Raw genomic sequence first — 16,576 nt, forward strand, 5'->3', positions numbered from 1 at the left:
TGATGCTTTTTAAAATACAGAGCATTTAAATAAAAATTGCCAGTATCCAATAATCAGAAATATCCAAATGGCATATATAAAACACCATTTTGCTTGTTTCAGATGCTTTATGCAAAGCCACTTATTCCTTATTAACAAAAAGTTCTAGATGTAACATATTTGAAAAGTATCACTATTTGGAAGACTAATTTCTCCTTCAAGCTAGAAATGTTTTAAACTAAAACTCTGATATGGTCCTTAAGCTATTTGGTTAATGTGTAATTTTAGAATCTCAAAAAACAGATACAGCATGAAAAATGAAAATTCACTCATTCAAATACTTTGATTCTAAACGAAGCAGGTTATCTTTTAAGGTCACTACTATTAGGGTATAATATGACATACACTACACGTAATAAAAGTCAATTCTGACCAAAAATCTATATATATGAGGGGAATAAAAATAGTAAGGAAATGTACCAAAATATAGACTAGTTGGTAGAGCTTTGGGTGCGATTTATCCTGTTTTCCTCTATTAAAAACTTTTTTTTCTATTATGAATGTATATTGATTTGTCTTTGGAAATATTACTGCTAAAACATTTAAAATTTTTAATTAGATGTGGTCTATAGTCCTACGGGGGCTCATTTAATGTATCAGCAACTTACAGTCTACTGGCTCGATCCTACAAAAGAAACACTTCCACAGGCCTACTCCTGAAACTATTCAAACTTTCCAGCATCTAGTGTTCACTAAAGGATGGCAGAATTGAAGCCTCTGAGCAAAGCCTAGATATGTTAGCTGCCAGCAGATTACTTTCCTCTCATCTTGCTTGAAAATTTAAGATAACTGTCCTTGATGATTAAAGCCTTACCATTGCTGGCTCACAACCTCAATAAACTGCACTGACACACATAAGGGTATAAAATGCAAATACAAAAAAAAAAAACAAGTAGCAAAAAACACTACTGACAGTTTAATGTTCATAGGTATTATTTCAATTGGTCACTGAAGAAGAGTATTTATCTTCATTCAGCACTAAGGACAAAATACATGGACTTTTACAATCTTTATAAGGGGAAAGGTTGCTTAGTAGACTTCAGGTTTAATGGTGAAGACTAGAAAATAATCATACCTAGGAGGCTAGTAAGTAACAACCCTCAAAGCTTATCATTAAAGGTCAAGTACCTGTTGAAATCCTGCCCCCACCCAATGACTCTTCCCACTGTGCCTACTGCCTCTGATTTTAACCCATTAAAAGAATAAAGCTGGAGAGAGCGAGAGTACGAAGTGCGGCAACCCGAGTCATGGCAGGACAGGCATTTAGAAAGTTTCTTCCCCTCTTTGACCGCGTATTAGTTGAAAGAAGTGCACCCGAAGTTGTAACCAAAGGAGGCATTATGCTTCCAGAAAAATCGCAAGGAAAAGTATTGCAAGCAATGGTAGTAGCTGTTGGATCAGGCTCTAAAGGAAAGGGTGGAGAGATTCAACCAGTTAGTGTGAAAGTTGGAGATAAAGTTCTTCTCCCAGAATATGGAGGCACCAAAGTAGTTCTAGATGACAAGGATTATTTCTTATTTAGAGATGGTGACATTCTTGGAAACTATGTCGACTAAAATAAGTCACTATTGAAATGGCATCACGTGAAGCTGCCTGTTCCCCCAATGGCATCACGTGAAGCTGCCACTGAAGTTCTGAAATCTTTCATCCTGTAAATAATTTCCGTGTTTCTTTTATAATAAAGTAATGATATCCAAACTAATGATATTCAGTGTCTCTGAAATTTAGTTTTCTCTGTATTGATTTAAACATTCCCAAATAAAAGTATATAAATGAAAAAAAAAAAGAGAATAAAGCTGAAGTTCACTTTTTTCTTCCCCCTTTTCACAAGTTTTGGATACGTTTATTAAGAATCAATGACTTTAACTGAAAAGTCCGTAATACTCCATCTATGTTGCACATTAATGGACAATATGGTAGGGTGAGTGGTTTGAATAGAATTCATACTCCAGGCCTTAGTAGAAAAGTATAATATTCTAATTATAGGTATAATCAAAAATATTGTCTGAATTAATATCGTTAATTATATTGAATTAAACTTCAAACTCAGAACCTATATTCAAAGAATAAATCTAAGTTTGAGTAGACTGACCACAAATCTATTTCCTCTCCCCCTTCTTTCAGATATCATCTCAGTAGAATTAAAGGCATTTTTTAAAAAAGCTATACATAAGACAGGATAAACAGCAGATGATTTTTAATGTTTGAAAGGTGAAAAGACTAGATAAAGGAGTGGTAACTGACATGGCAGAACAGAGGAAGCACAACCTTGGTACCTACAGAGAGTGACTAGGACAGGAACAAGAAAACCAGTTTGTCTTACAGAACCCAAGGCAGGCTCAGAGTTCAGAGGCGTGGTCCCCAAATCCTTGCAGTGAGGCCCATCAGTTAACGAGTTGTCCAAGTGATGCTTCCAATTAGATCTTAACAGACAGCCAAGGACCATCACACGTTTGAGGGAAGCCCCCAACAAGTAAGAGATCAAAACAGGAAGAAGGAATGGGACTTCCCTGGTGGCGCAGTGGTTAAGAATCCGCCTGCCAATGCAGGGGACATGGGTTTGAGCCCTGGCCCAGAAAGATCCCACATACCACAGAGCAACTGAGCCCATGCGCCACAACTACTGAGCCTGCGCTCTAGAGCCCATGAGCCACAACTACTGAAGCCCACACGCCCTAGAGCCTGTGCTCCGCAACAAGAGAAGCCACTGCAATGAGAAGCCCACGCACCCAACAAAGAGTAGGCCCAGCTCACCGCAACCAGAGAAAGCCCACGTGCAGAAACCAAGACCCAATGCAGCCAAAAAATAGATAAATAAAATAAAATATAAGGATGCTTTAAAAAAAAAACAAAACAAAACAGGAAGAAGGAATTGATGGGAGTGATAAAAACTCAGGAGCAAATGAAAACTTGAAATTGCATCAGTGAAAAAAAGAATGACAGGATATAAGAGAACTCCATAAATTGAAAATAAGGTAGACAAAACAATATATTCAATAGAAGGATTAGAGCACAGTCAAGGAAATCTCCAGGAAGCAGGACAAAAAGACAAAATGCAAAGCAGGAGGGGAAAAAAGTTAGCGATCTGGTAAGTCTAAGACTTCCAACATCCGAATAATAGGAACCTGGAAGAAAAAACCAGAATATCAAAGAAACACACAAAAAAGGTCTATACCAAACCAAATTATGAAATTTCAAAATCCCAGGGAGAGGGAAGGTACTAAAAGGTTCCCGAGAAGGAAGGGATGGGGGGAAATGACTAAAATCGGTAATGTACAATGTACCATACAATGTCAACAGGTTTAAGAGCAACAGTGTAAATGAGAAGATGAGAGGGAAGTGTCTTTAGAACTGCAAAAATTAGTTTCAACTGAGAAGTCTATACTTTATCAAATAGAAGGAGTTTCAGAGAGGCTAGATCTCTATAAACTTTCTGCCCATGTGCCCTTTTCCCACGAAAATGTGCTCCAGTAAAACAAGGAAGTATAACAAGACAAGAGGGAAACAGAATCTAGGACATAGGGGATCCAACATAAGAGAGCAGAGTTATGTGAGATCCCAGATGACTTCACACAGATATCCCAGGAAAAGAGGCATAGAGCAGGCCTAGGGGAACACTAGTCTATATGGGAGTAGGAAGACAAAAGATTGGGGAAAAGTGTCTCCAAGAAAAAAATGGAACAGATGTGGCTTAGTAGACGGAAAATATTTTTGATAGGCATGTGACAAATGTTAAAACATTTGGGGAAAAAAATAGCTGTTAGAAAACAGGCAAGTGAATATAGTCAGGAAATTAATTCCACAGAAAAAATGAAGAATGTGAAAGCAGGGAGACCGGGCAGGGAGCTACTTACTGCATTTGGCTGTGTGAGATCACCTTGGCTAGGAAAAGGGGGGTTGGGTTATCCTAGAGAAGTGCAGAAGGGCTCCAATTTCATTAATATTGAAGAAGAAGAATGAAGGGTGTACAAGGAGGAGGCACAGTCAGAGAACTATATGGCTCAGCAATGCACAATATTTGCAGAGTCCTAGTAATGTAAACATTGATTCTGATTTAATAAAAACTGATACATGTTGAGGGAACACAGGGAGGGAAATAACGTCATGGTGGACCGAAGAAGCTAAGCTTTCACCTGCTATGACAAGAAGTCAATGGACAGTACTAAAAATTAACTTACCTGTTATACTTTTATTACTTTGGTTAAAAAATAAGATCAAAAAAATAAGGCAAAAGAATTTAAGGCAGATCTTTATACTACAACCATATTAGTGAAATTTAACTTAAATGTCAGAACCCTTAAAAAATGGGCACTACTAAGTCAAAGACTTTCCTGAATACATTTGATAATTAGGAAAATAGAGATTTAGAAAATCTACCAAAAAGAGGTCCATGCTAACAGTATTGGATCCATCATATTTTTAGGAATCATGGCAGACATATTTTTAATTCAAACTATTAATCTCTTAACTTTTCAACTGTTTACTTACATGGTTTAAATGGTCGCTCTTCCTCTCTTTCCGCACTAAGAATAAAAAAAATTAACTGATGAATTCTGATACAAATGCCATAGAAAAATAAAAGTAGTCACTAATTATTTGATGGATTACCAATAACACAATGAGATAAAATTCCATTCTATTTTTTAAAATAATTTCCAACAAAATATATAATTTAAATCACCCAGCAAGATGAGTCCTATAAATAAAATCTAAAAACTTAGTTTCACTTTTTTGACCTAATAGATATTCTGTATTAGGTACAAATGAAAGACTCCCCATTTACAAAAGAAAAGGACAAAGCAAATTAGGCCAGGTGAGAAACTTAGCTAATAAAAAAATTTACCTGCTGCATAGCTGAACTACTAGCCAGGAGTATTTTCTAATTCTTCATTTACACACAGCTTACTTTAATTACCACAATCTACAGATGACAACTCTAAGAACCAGTTTCTGGCCAGGCACTCATCTCCGAACGCACCAGTATCTCTGGAAGTATCCTGAACCACTTAATGGTAACCTACTCAAATACCTTACTGAAAAAATACACAACTGGAAAGTAACCTATGTTAAACGTAAATTTTAAAATGAGTGTGCTGACCTAAATGAACATATCTACAGCACACAAAACTGTTTTGCTCCAACAAAGGCCAGAAGAATAAAAGCCTGAAGAGGGTCTTAGGCCACACTCTTGCTCACATTGCCTCCTTTAACTCCAGACAGGCATCACAGGCACGGATTCCTTAAGGCTGAAGAGAGAGACAGGCATGGGACAGCTTTTCTTTTACTGTCTCCAGAGCCCCTCTACATGTGAGCAGCTCATGGCTCTGGAAGAAACTGAGAAATAGAGCAATCCTAACCAGAAATGAGTGGCTCAAGTACACACACTAGAAAAATGCAAGTTAGAAACCCCAGGAGCTTCCAGGTTGGTGAACACGTAGTACCCTTGCAGAGGGCATCAAAGCTCTGTGACCTGTCCCCATGCCTGGCCCTATGCATCTCTTCCATTTGGCTGTTCCTGAGTTATATCCTTTTATAAAAACCAGTGATCTAACGGAAAAAAAACAAAAAGCAAAACAACAACAACAAAAAACCCAACCTCCGTTTTTTATTGTGCTGCTTCACTTTAAATATTATGGAATGTTCACTTCTTGTATTCCTGCTCTCGTAATCAACTGAAAAACTTGGTCACGTATGGCTTTTTAGCAAATAAACTAGGATTTAACATAACATTAAGGAAGACAAGCAGGCAAGCAGGAGTGCAAAAAATTCTACGGTTCTGATTCTCATCTTAAAACAAGGAGGACACAGGAAATTTATATGAGTTTCACATGCTGAGGATAATCTTCTGGAAAACCCCATATGGCATGTTGCTCTTATTACCCTGGCACAGCACTACATTAGGATGAGAAAGTTTTGAATAGCTTAAAAGTTCTGAGTAGCATAAATCTGGATGTGAGATAGGCTCGTCTGGTTGAACACTGTGTAAAACAGGGCCAAAATCACAAGGCTCAATTCCCATATATAACAACTGATTTTTCTGATTTGATCAAATGAAAACCTAACTGTGACCTAAACCCTATCATTTGTCTTTAACATATGTGCTCTTCGGAGCAAGGGGAAAAGGACAAAGTAGCATGGAGAAATAGACCACATCTAAATCATGTGGCCAGTTGACTATGTTGATAAAGAGGTGGCAAAATGTATAAACAGATAGTCTAAGTGTTCTCCTCCCTAAAACACTGACAACTAAAGGAAACTGTATCATCAACATATTAAAATAAGACAAGCGAATACATAAAAAAGTGAAACATTTAAACCACTGTAAGAGTTTTTCTAAATACCTCCTATAATACACAAAACAAAAACAGTTTTCACTCTTTTTCTCAGGGAAAAAAAAGCATTGTCTTACTAGCTGTTTGAAATTTGCTCAGGAAGATTGTGCTTGCTCTTGGGTGGTCAGAAGGGTTTGGTTCCAAAGCTAAGTCTGTATAGGAAGAAGAGAAAAAGGTGTGGTGATTTAGTTGAGTAGAAAAATACATGATTTTAAAGATAGCTACACATTGATTGAAACCACTTTTAATAGTCTTGAGAAGAGCTTTTAGTAATGACAAAAAGGCAATTTTAGTAAAGGCACAATATAAAAATTCTATTGGGAAACAGCAAAATTGTAGAAACTCTCCATACATGTGGAATAAAACCATGGCTATGTCTTAGACTTCTTTAACTTGCACCTAAATAATCTATGCCATTTTTAGATGAATCATATATGTGACTCCCCTCCTATTTATCAATTAAAAATTCAGTCACCCTCTTTTAAAGCTGATATTACTAGCACATTCCAGGAACAGTCTCAAGAAGCAAGTTATGCTGTGGCCAACTACTGTCAGATACCAGCTCAATATATCAAATATGCCAAAACGAAGTGAGTTGCTTTTGGCAAATGTTCTTCAGACAATCAAATGGCTAATTCTAACTCCATTCAACAAATGAACTCATTTAATTGGCTGTGGTTTATCTGGGGGCTATTCATCATGGCAGATTTAAGAGGACTACATAAAAGTTCAATGTTCTAATCTATAGGAACACTTCCATGATAGTGATTTTTAACTTTGCCCTCTATTTCCAAAGCTAAACTCACTTCTTCATTCCACGCTGCGTGATTAATTTGGGGCTTCAATAAGAGTACTTTCTGGAGCAGATCATAGGGCTACTAGAAAAAAATTTTGGCCATACCTACACGAAAAGGTGGGTCTGCCTGTAGCCCACCTTGCACCAAGGTGGGATAGCGTCTTCTATTTAGGCAGAAATACAAAACAAGCACAAGCTACCACACAGATAGTAAGGTTGTTGTTTAAAACAAACAAACAAACATAAAAGCCCTATGACACTTCCTCAGCAAAGTCCATCTCAAACCATTTAACCAATCTTTTAAGAAACTGGACCAAGATTCAGATAAAGAGTAATGGTTAAGGCAATTATTTCCCAAACCACATAATAACTGATCTGTTTTTGAAAGATGGCTTTGATGGTCAAAGTGAAATACAAATATATCCCTGCCTCTTAGAGAATCCAAAGAATACACACATTGATATATTAAAAACTAATTAGTCTAGTAGTGAATTCTGTCTAACCCAGCATTCCACAAATGTATCTACCTAGAATCCCCTTTTCCCACCCAGAAAGAATTTTGCACGAACAGTAATTTTGGACTTCCCGTTTTAACAGGAATCTGAGCCATCCATTTTAATGTCATTGCCAGCACTAGTAATTTACAGAGCTAAACCAACTGCTTTGTTCTTCATGAAAATTCCTTCACTGAATTTGAAGTTTATCAAGCTGCTTTTGGAGAAAATATTCTATTCAACATTTTTATGTAAAAGACCCATATAATTATTTTAAAGTTTTTTTCTCCTACATATTTGAAAAACTAAGACAATGGGAAAATAAATTATTTCAGCTATACACAAAATGGCAGGCAGAGACTTTCACAGCTGCCTCTAACCTATAGCTTCCGAAAGAATTCATGACTACTTACCTATACCAAAAAGAAAGTAAATAGACTACATTTGAATCTAAAAAATAAGCAGAAATGTTTGCAAAGTAGCTGTATTATTTATCAGTGTCTATGGCATGGTAAAACTTAACCATTTTCAATGGAAGTCCAGGAAAATTAAGTGCCAGAATCAAAGAGAAGCAAGCTTTAACACACACACACACACACACACACCCGCCAAACCAAGATGTGCTACTACAGATCTAAATACAAAAATCAAGAAGGCTGGGATAAAAGAAATGACAACATGCAAAAAAAAAAGTAAACTTAGCCCAAGTGACCAGAAAAAAGCTGGCACTCTCCCTACTCTATCCTAGGGGGTTCAAAGGTAGGCACAGGACCCAGGACCGGCCAATCAATCACAGCTGTCCTGGGACTTCCCAAGAAAAGAGAAAGGCAGAACTGTACTCTAGGATCCTTAGCTAGTCTTGAGCTGCTGGACACTCCCCTTGCTATCATGAGGGGAAAGGCTTTTCAGGAGACATCAACAGAGGAGAGCAGAACTGAGGAGATCATTTAACTCCTGGGTCAAGTAGTGCTTAACTCTGTGATGTTCTTTTAACTTGCAACTGAAGGAGACCTGGTTAATCAGCAGTACTGATGATCACACTAAAGGTGGGGAAAGGTAAAAGTCACTTGCTCATTCCTTTAACAAATATCATGAACAAAAATCTGCATGAGACAAAACGATGCTCTGTTTAAAAATTACACACAACCATTCACAATCATTAACACACAATGATTCACAACCGTTACTTTTAGTTGCTTTTCTTATACGTTAAAAAAAGCTCTAATTAGTGTACAATTTATGTCTTCTTGTTACTAACAAGCGCTCTCCACCCCACTGTTGCATATTTATTGTCTAATGAATACACACTGGCCCATCAAGTGTTATTCCTATACTGGACTTAGCCAATCCCCTATTGCTGGGGATTGGTGCTTACAAAGTTCTATTCTTAAAATATTATGAGGAAAATCTTCATGTACATAGTTTTTTAAAATAATGGTTTTATCTCCTTAGCAAAGATCTTCGGAAGTGGAATGACTAAGCCAAAAGGTTAGATCACTTTCACGGCTCCATGTACAATGCTAAATTGCTTCCTAAAGAAGGTGGGGGGCACATTAGGGTATAATGCTACCAATCATGACATTTTGAGTTCCTACCCTTGCTTTGGATACTTGAAAAAAAAAAAAAATTCCTACTGATATGAATGAGGAACCTCACTGTAGATCTAATTTGTATTTCTTTTGATTACACAGTTTGACCATTTTCCCACAGTTATCAGTGTTATTTCCACTTTGGTGAGTTGGCCTATCATTTGAATGTACTGTAAACACCAGGGCCCTACTGCTGTCAGTTTGCATGAGGTTTTCAGAAAATATTAATCTTTTGTTTATAGCCTATATAACTAACAATTTTCTATATAACTTGCACTTTTTGCTAATGAAAAATACCACATCACTATCTTATAGAATGGACATGTGAGCCATTAGACAGTAAACTCATACATACACACAATGTTTCTGCACTTCCCATTAACTATCTTCCCAAGAGCCTAAGGAGACTATGATAAAACCTACCACACTCTTCACTATCACAAAGGTAAGACTGCCGACTATTAAGCAAAGCTTTACCACCCACCATCCCTCTCATCCCTCTCCCCACCACATGCACACACAGTAATTTAGAGACTTCAGGAAATTACTGTGCATTCAGGAAATTCCATGGATTCTTCCGAAAGTTATTTCTTCAGAAACCTCTAAGAATGTTTTACCCAGGAGAAATATTCTTGAGCTCATGATTAGGGGTTATGATTAAAACTGTATTTTAAGACCCATCATTTTTGTATTATCAATTTAAATTGCAACTTATTTGACAGCATGATAGGTCGATGTAGAAAAAGTATGATTAAAAAAAAATTAAACTCAGTCTTAATGTAAACATTCCTCAGAGGAAACCTGTAAAACACCACCGACACTGAATACTGTTTTTCCTCCAATCTAAGATTCTACCAGTTGTTAAGATCCATCTCAATTGCAGTTGTTAAAAGTGTGAAAACATAGGCAACTTAGAACAAATGAAATGCATTACTGAAGGCTAAAAGTGTTAAAACTATGCTATCAAACTGTCGATAAATGATTTTTCCTTGTTAAAATATTAGAGGGAGAGGGAAGTGACCAAGAAAGCAGCTGACAGAAGCAGCATATTTCAGAAAGCGATTAATATCAACATATTGATTTCAATATATTCCAAATAAACAGGAGACGTCAGCAGTTTCTGGGCCAACTGCTGAGCACCAGTTTACTTAACGGTAAGCACTGCATTTACTGAACTGCCCTAGCATCCCTATACTGTACAGTGTATTAGTTTTATGGCTCATAATACAAACATTACAATCTTTACAATTACCATGTAAACTGATGATTTCATCTCTTTGAGTCCACACTTTCCACCGCAGTCAGGGAGTTCCTGCCAGCCAGCCCTGAGCTGGGCTGCCTCACCAGCGGGTACACAGCAGGCTCCTGCACCTGCCAGGCTACTGCTCACCCAAGCCTTGATCCTGCTTTCCTAGCTTCTGACAATCCTGGCTTCCAAACTTCCCAGCTCTGGTTTCCAACTGCTTCTGTACTTGCCTCTACCCTGGTTCTCAGTTTTGCCTTATTTTAATCCTCAATCAGTGTTACAGTGATCATGACTGAGAGGTGACACATAGGTAAGTACACCTGGCTTTATATATTTCTAAAGAGTACTTTACTCAGTTTCTTGGACTTTTAAGAACCTTTCTGGGTTGCAAGTTACCTTCATTTCATTTCACATTACACAGTGTTACTGTTTTAACTCTTAAGTTTTATTACTTTCATACACTAAACCAACAACAACAAAAAAGGGTGAGAAAAAAGGTAGTATTCCAAAGAAGCTCACATAATGTCAACAATAACTTCTGTTCCTATATGCCATGCATTTGGAATTTACAGTCCTACTCTCTATCAATACTCATTTTTAAAACCTTGGACAACTCAATTTATACCTAAGAGAAGAATTCCTACACTACCTAACTCAGAACATGGTGAGAATCAAATGAAATGCAAGAGCAATCTATATACTACAGCCTATTTTAGACCCTTATTAATATCGCTTTTTTGTTCAAGCCACTGCTGGCTCTCACCTGAGCTACCGCACCAGCCTCCTAACTGGTCTCCCTCTCTGCTTCCTTCCACCCTTACAGTCTATTCTCACACAGTAGCTGGTCTGATCTCCCTCCACCCTCTCTACCCCCCTTCCCTTTTTCTAAGAATTAACATCATTCCCCTGCATATAATCCTTCAATGGTTTCCCATTACAATTAGACTAAAATTCATATTTTTTTGTCAAGGCCCACTAGGCATACAAGGTCTTAATCCCCCATATTCCTCCTGGCATTCATTCACTCAGCTGCAGCCACCCATCTTTCTGTCCTTGGCACGCATCAAGCATATTCCCTTCTTAGGAACTGCACAGAAGCCTCTTCTCCCACAGCCTCACATGGCTCTCTTAGGACTGCTCATGGGTCGCTTAAGGAGAGAAGCTGTCTTTAACCACCCCTTGTAAAACTGTCCTCCTCCCCAGCCCATTACCTTCATTTTCTTTCTTAGTGTTCTCACTACCTGATGTTATTCTTGTGTCGTCAGCCCCCAGGCACCTCTAGAAAGTAAGGACCTGAGTTAGGATACGGGTTTTGTCTTGTCTAACCACTGTTTGTCCTGCCTCTGGAATGGTGCCTAATAATCATGTTTCAGTGTACCCAAAACCAGTTAAGTTTCTCCCAATTTTCCCACATCATCTAAGATTTCTTCTAATGCTGTCTTTTGATGTGTCTGTCACCTAAGACCAGAGTTAATTTCAGATCTCTTAGAGTAGTAGTTTAGTTACTCAGAATCAAAGACACAAGACAGGTTACCAAGAACCACGAAAACCTAAAAGAGGAAATCTAATGTTCAGTGAAAAATCAATGGTAACTTTAATTTGGGAAAAGAACATTTAATGTTAAAATACCTTTACTACAAAATGACTCACCCTATGAATTTAATGAAGTCGTAAGACAAAGTGTACAATCAGAATGCTATAGGGAAGTATCAATACAATGCATCAGTTTTTATCTGTGTCCCCTGAATAAAGCATTATAATGGGATTATAAAAGATGCTCAACCATAAAGGCTGGGTAAATGAATTATGCTCCAACCATTCGATGGCACAGTAAACAGTTGGTAAAAGGCAGGCTGTAGAGCTATGAGCAGTTGCATGGAAATACATCACCCTGGAGCACTCTCTAGGTGTCAGCACAGTTCCAGGAGCTTCATGTCGTTACTTTTCTTTATAACAAAAAGCTACAAAGTGGCACATAAAGAACAATCCCACCTTTGTAAAATAAACACAATGTTATGTTTCTATGCATACAAAAGGTTCAGGAAGAATCAACACCAAAATATTAATAAAAATTCTGGATATTCTGAGTGTGAGTGAAGGACTTTTCTGTGTTTTCTAAATCTTTTACATCAAATGTTTATTAATACTGTCACCAAAAAAAGGAAAGATCTGTTGCTCAGAGGTTTTTCCACATCATATTGCCAATTCCTTCCCTACCCACTCTTCAGGGGGATGGGAGGTAGGGGTCACTTGAGAGAGCACCTTTCACCAGAAAATTAGCAAAGCTCCTAAGATCAGAACATAAAGGCTGTATGAAAAGTTGATGAATAAAAATAAAATCAGATAATAGGACCGTAGCATCTTATTTTCTATTATGACACTACCATCAGTTATATTAGATATACTGTTAAAGACAAAGTAGTAAAAAATTCTTTTGAGTCTATCTGAAATCTATACTACGTTCTTAGGAGTTACTTTTTTGAGATGGCTTGAAGAAATCATGTTCTTCTCCAATGTTTCTGAAGAACAAGACAGAGCATCATTTATGTACGATTTTCTCTAAGTAACCAAATAATTCTTCACTGTAGAAAAGCCAAAATGTTTTATATCTGAGTAGGTATTTCTCAGTTTCCAGGGAAACTGATACAAAATTGTCTGAAATAAAAGACATTAAGAGCAAACTTCCAATGTGCCTGTGCTTTATATTTGGTGTTCTGACCTTGTTTCTATGGAAACTTAATTAATAGGCAAATGCTGCAATTGAGGTTTCTCTTATCACTTTATTGAATGCCCCCCCAAAAAAGACAAATTGAAATGAAATTTTAACAATCATGTTAAACATAAAAAGGTAAATTCTGTACTCATGAACTCTATTTTTCCAGTTCCTGATTTAGCACTCCTTCCTTATCATACATAGTCGTATGCTAAATGCTTAGTACCTTACCTGCCCGCTTACCAGCTTCCCCTAATGTCCCTCTGTCCAGGGCATTCTCGGCTTCAATTGGATTTCACCAGAACAAACTCTTTAAATTATATCAACGTGTTTACCTGACTGATAAATTTAGGCTATTTCATGACTTCTACTTTTATTCATATCCATTGCAATGTATGTACAGACAGAGAATGGAGAGGTAAATGTTGCTTCTGAGTTGTGTACAATAAACTGGAATGGCAATAATCAAAACTGGAGTATGCTGAGATAGGCCTAACTTATGGATAAATTATAAAATATAAGGTGCACTCTAAACAGTTTCTTAAGCATCCCAAGAACTGAATTTGGCATATCTACCACCTCCCAAGTCTGTCTCTTCTGTTCAGTAGCTGTGTTACACAGTCATTTCAGATCTCCAAGTCTTGGCTTCTTCATCGGCAACAGAGGGAGAATATATACGGGCCTTATTTGTAGATGGAAGGGCCAAGTGAAATACACAAGAAAATGCATTGTAAATCTTAAAAGAATTCTATAAAGGTCCAATTTTCATCTCTCATCCTACACTAGCCAACTACTAACTGTTTTTAAAAATCATTTAGAGGCTTACCTTATAGCAACAAGCAGAGCAGTTTTCACAAGTACTTACATGCTTTGTGTTTAAAGCTACAATTAATTCACATAATTTGTTCATTCTTTCACAATATCTAACTATTCTGAAAAGGGAGTACTTTCCACTTACAAAGCCACGTCCATCATAAGGGTGAATCCACAGGCTTAATTATTCTAACTTTTAAAGAAATTAAATAAACCCAACTAAAATTTAAATAGAAGAGCTGTAAGACATATCGTCTATGAAATAATGAAATAATCTCTGGCATTTCAATGAAACAAATGGGCCAGTGGGGCTTTAACATCTTTATGATACAATGTTTTATACTTCAAAGAACAGTCTTTATTAAAGTGCCACTATGCTACCCAGAATTTTTTTTTTTTAACCTAGAGCCATCCCTTTCCAAAATTCTAGAGGCAAAAATCAAACATTTCCTCTCTTCTCTCTCTCCTCTCCTCCCCGACAACACCCACCCCCAGCCACTTAGCCTTCAGAACTTTTACCTGAACATTCTTAAAGTTAAATAGTATTCTACTGGGGGGGGGGGGGCGGAGGAGGGAGCCATGGAGACATTTTTCTGCAGGATGGATGTGGTATGTTAACTCCCAAACCTTTATATCACAAATGACAATCCGAATTTGTTTTTCCTCCTTTGAAACTTCTGTCCAGCAGTCTCAGGAACCACCTCACCCCTCCCTTAGAACAGGCAACGTGCAAAAGAAGTCGGTTAAGGCTGTGCAGCTGAAGACATACTTGTGTCAAAGTGGGAATTTAAAAGTAATCAGAACTCCATGGGGTCTCCTTTGGTAAAGAAAAAAAACCCAACAACTATTCTCTGCAGCCGTGGCAGTAACGTTTCACACCGTTCACAGTTATTTTAAGCCCCTCTCCCACCATTTTCTTTCCTATCGTGTTCAAATTATAGTTAGAAGGGATAAAGTAGCTTCTATCAGGGCGACTGAAAACATTAAAATCCAAAGAATTTTAGTTAAGAACACCACACTGACTCTGTCCATCTCTATTTTGAATTTAAATGACAAATCCTCTAAGGTTTGTCTTAATTGTCTCGAGTATCAACTACCTTAACGAATAGAAGTCTATCATCAGGCCCTTACCTAGTTCCTTCGCTTAGGTACCATCTGGATAGGGAGACGGGATGGATACGCCGAAGTTAGAGTATTTAAGTTTTCATTAAGAAAAGAGAGAATACACCAGAAAGTCTCTGCTAAGTCCCACGAGATGTTAAATAGAACCACGAACAGGAAGGGCCGCGGATTGGAGGGTCTCAGGCCGGGCTGGGAAATGGGAACGGGGGAAAGAATTGGGCATTCGGGTAGGGAAGAGGGAAGGAGACTGGCCGGACGCGACTGGTAAAGAATAAGGGGTGGGGACGCCAAGCAGAGCCAGCCTTCGTCCCCGGTGCCCAGCCCTGGGAGAGCCAACTCTGGGCAAGAAGGAGCCCTAGGCGGCGTCTCCCTCCCGGGGGACCCTGGGGGCGGCGGAGGCCAGAGGTAAGCCCGAGAGCAGACGGCGCCTACCCCGCGAGGGGCGAGGCGCGCCAGCCGCTTCTTACCTTCGGGCATCTCCCGGTCGCTGATGTGCTGCAGGTGGTGGCCTTCGCCACCTGCGAAATCCAACTCGGCGGGTTCCACGGTAGCCGCCGCCGGAGCTACTGCCACCGCGTTCCCGGCCGCCGCCTTGTAGACCTCAGACTCACAGTCCGGCTCCGCTGACCCCCTGCGCCGGCCCAACTTGGGGCTGGCATTGCGGCACAGGCAACAAGACAGCGAGTTCCCCATCGGGCGCCTTCACTCCTCGCCGCCGCCGCCTCCGCTCGTCCCCCGACTCCGCCGAGCTCAGAAGCCGCCCCCTCCTCCAACAATGGCGTGGCGGGCACTGGCAGCCCTGGGCTATGCCGGGGCTCTGCCGCACATGCAGACGCGAGCGACTTCGCCCGCCGCTCTCCTGCTGTCCGCCCAGCCGCCGGGCCCCGGGCAGGGGCCCGGCCTCGGCCGCACCCCCGCCGCCGCCGCCTCCCCGGAGCCTACTAGTCTGTGAGGGCAGTGACCAGACCCGCTTATTTAAAAGGGGTGGGAACCAGACAAGCGCTGAGACGCGCAGCCAATGCAGGGAGAGAGCACAGCCGAAACTCCTCCTCCTTCCGCCGCCGCCTCCCGACTGAAAGTAGCTAGCCCAGCCGGCCCTTGCCTACCGGAATGTGTCCTTCGGTCACCTGGTTACGACGGACCAATCACGACCAGAGTTCCCTCCACGCGCCCTCCTCAGAGCGCAGGCATGTGAATCACAATGCCCCGCCCCCGCCCGCGGCTGCCCCGCCCCCCGACTCTGGTTTCCATTCATCTCTCGCGCTCCGAGCTTTCCGGTCCTGCGGGAAGCGCCGCGGGAGTTTGTTAATCGAAGCCGTCCTGAGTCAGTGGGCTCTGTAGAAAGCCCCTGTTCGTAAAATGCCAGTTCAGTTAGCAACTCGGTTTCACCGGGTCGACAGTTGACTCATTTGATGTATTGCTCAACGAACTT

The 16,576-nt window shown here is 39.6% G+C and overlaps 2 protein-coding genes across 2 annotated transcripts in view; one reads left to right on the forward strand and one right to left on the reverse strand.

Moving 5' to 3' along the window:
* The window catches only part of LOC130708697 (cyclin-Y-like protein 1), a 33,463-nt gene extending 17,626 nt beyond the window's left edge, over positions 1-15,837 (reverse strand). Inside the window, exons 1-3 of the mRNA XM_057551347.1 lie at positions 15,612-15,837; positions 6,449-6,523; positions 4,528-4,562 (exon numbers count right to left, since the gene is read on the reverse strand). Coding sequence (XP_057407330.1) covers positions 4,528-4,562; positions 6,449-6,523; positions 15,612-15,837 — 336 coding nt within the window. The remainder of the gene's footprint in view (positions 1-4,527; positions 4,563-6,448; positions 6,524-15,611) is intronic.
* LOC130708677 (10 kDa heat shock protein, mitochondrial-like) lies at positions 930-1,816 on the forward strand. The gene has a single exon (XM_057550914.1). It carries the CDS (start codon positions 1,287-1,289, stop codon positions 1,593-1,595), a length of 309 nt encoding a protein of 102 aa, XP_057406897.1. The 5' UTR covers positions 930-1,286; the 3' UTR covers positions 1,596-1,816.
* Positions 15,838-16,576: the final 739 nt, after the last annotated feature.

This window comes from Balaenoptera acutorostrata, chromosome 8 (genome assembly GCF_949987535.1).
Source record: "Balaenoptera acutorostrata chromosome 8, mBalAcu1.1, whole genome shotgun sequence".
Taxonomy (NCBI): Eukaryota; Metazoa; Chordata; class Mammalia; order Artiodactyla; family Balaenopteridae; genus Balaenoptera; species Balaenoptera acutorostrata.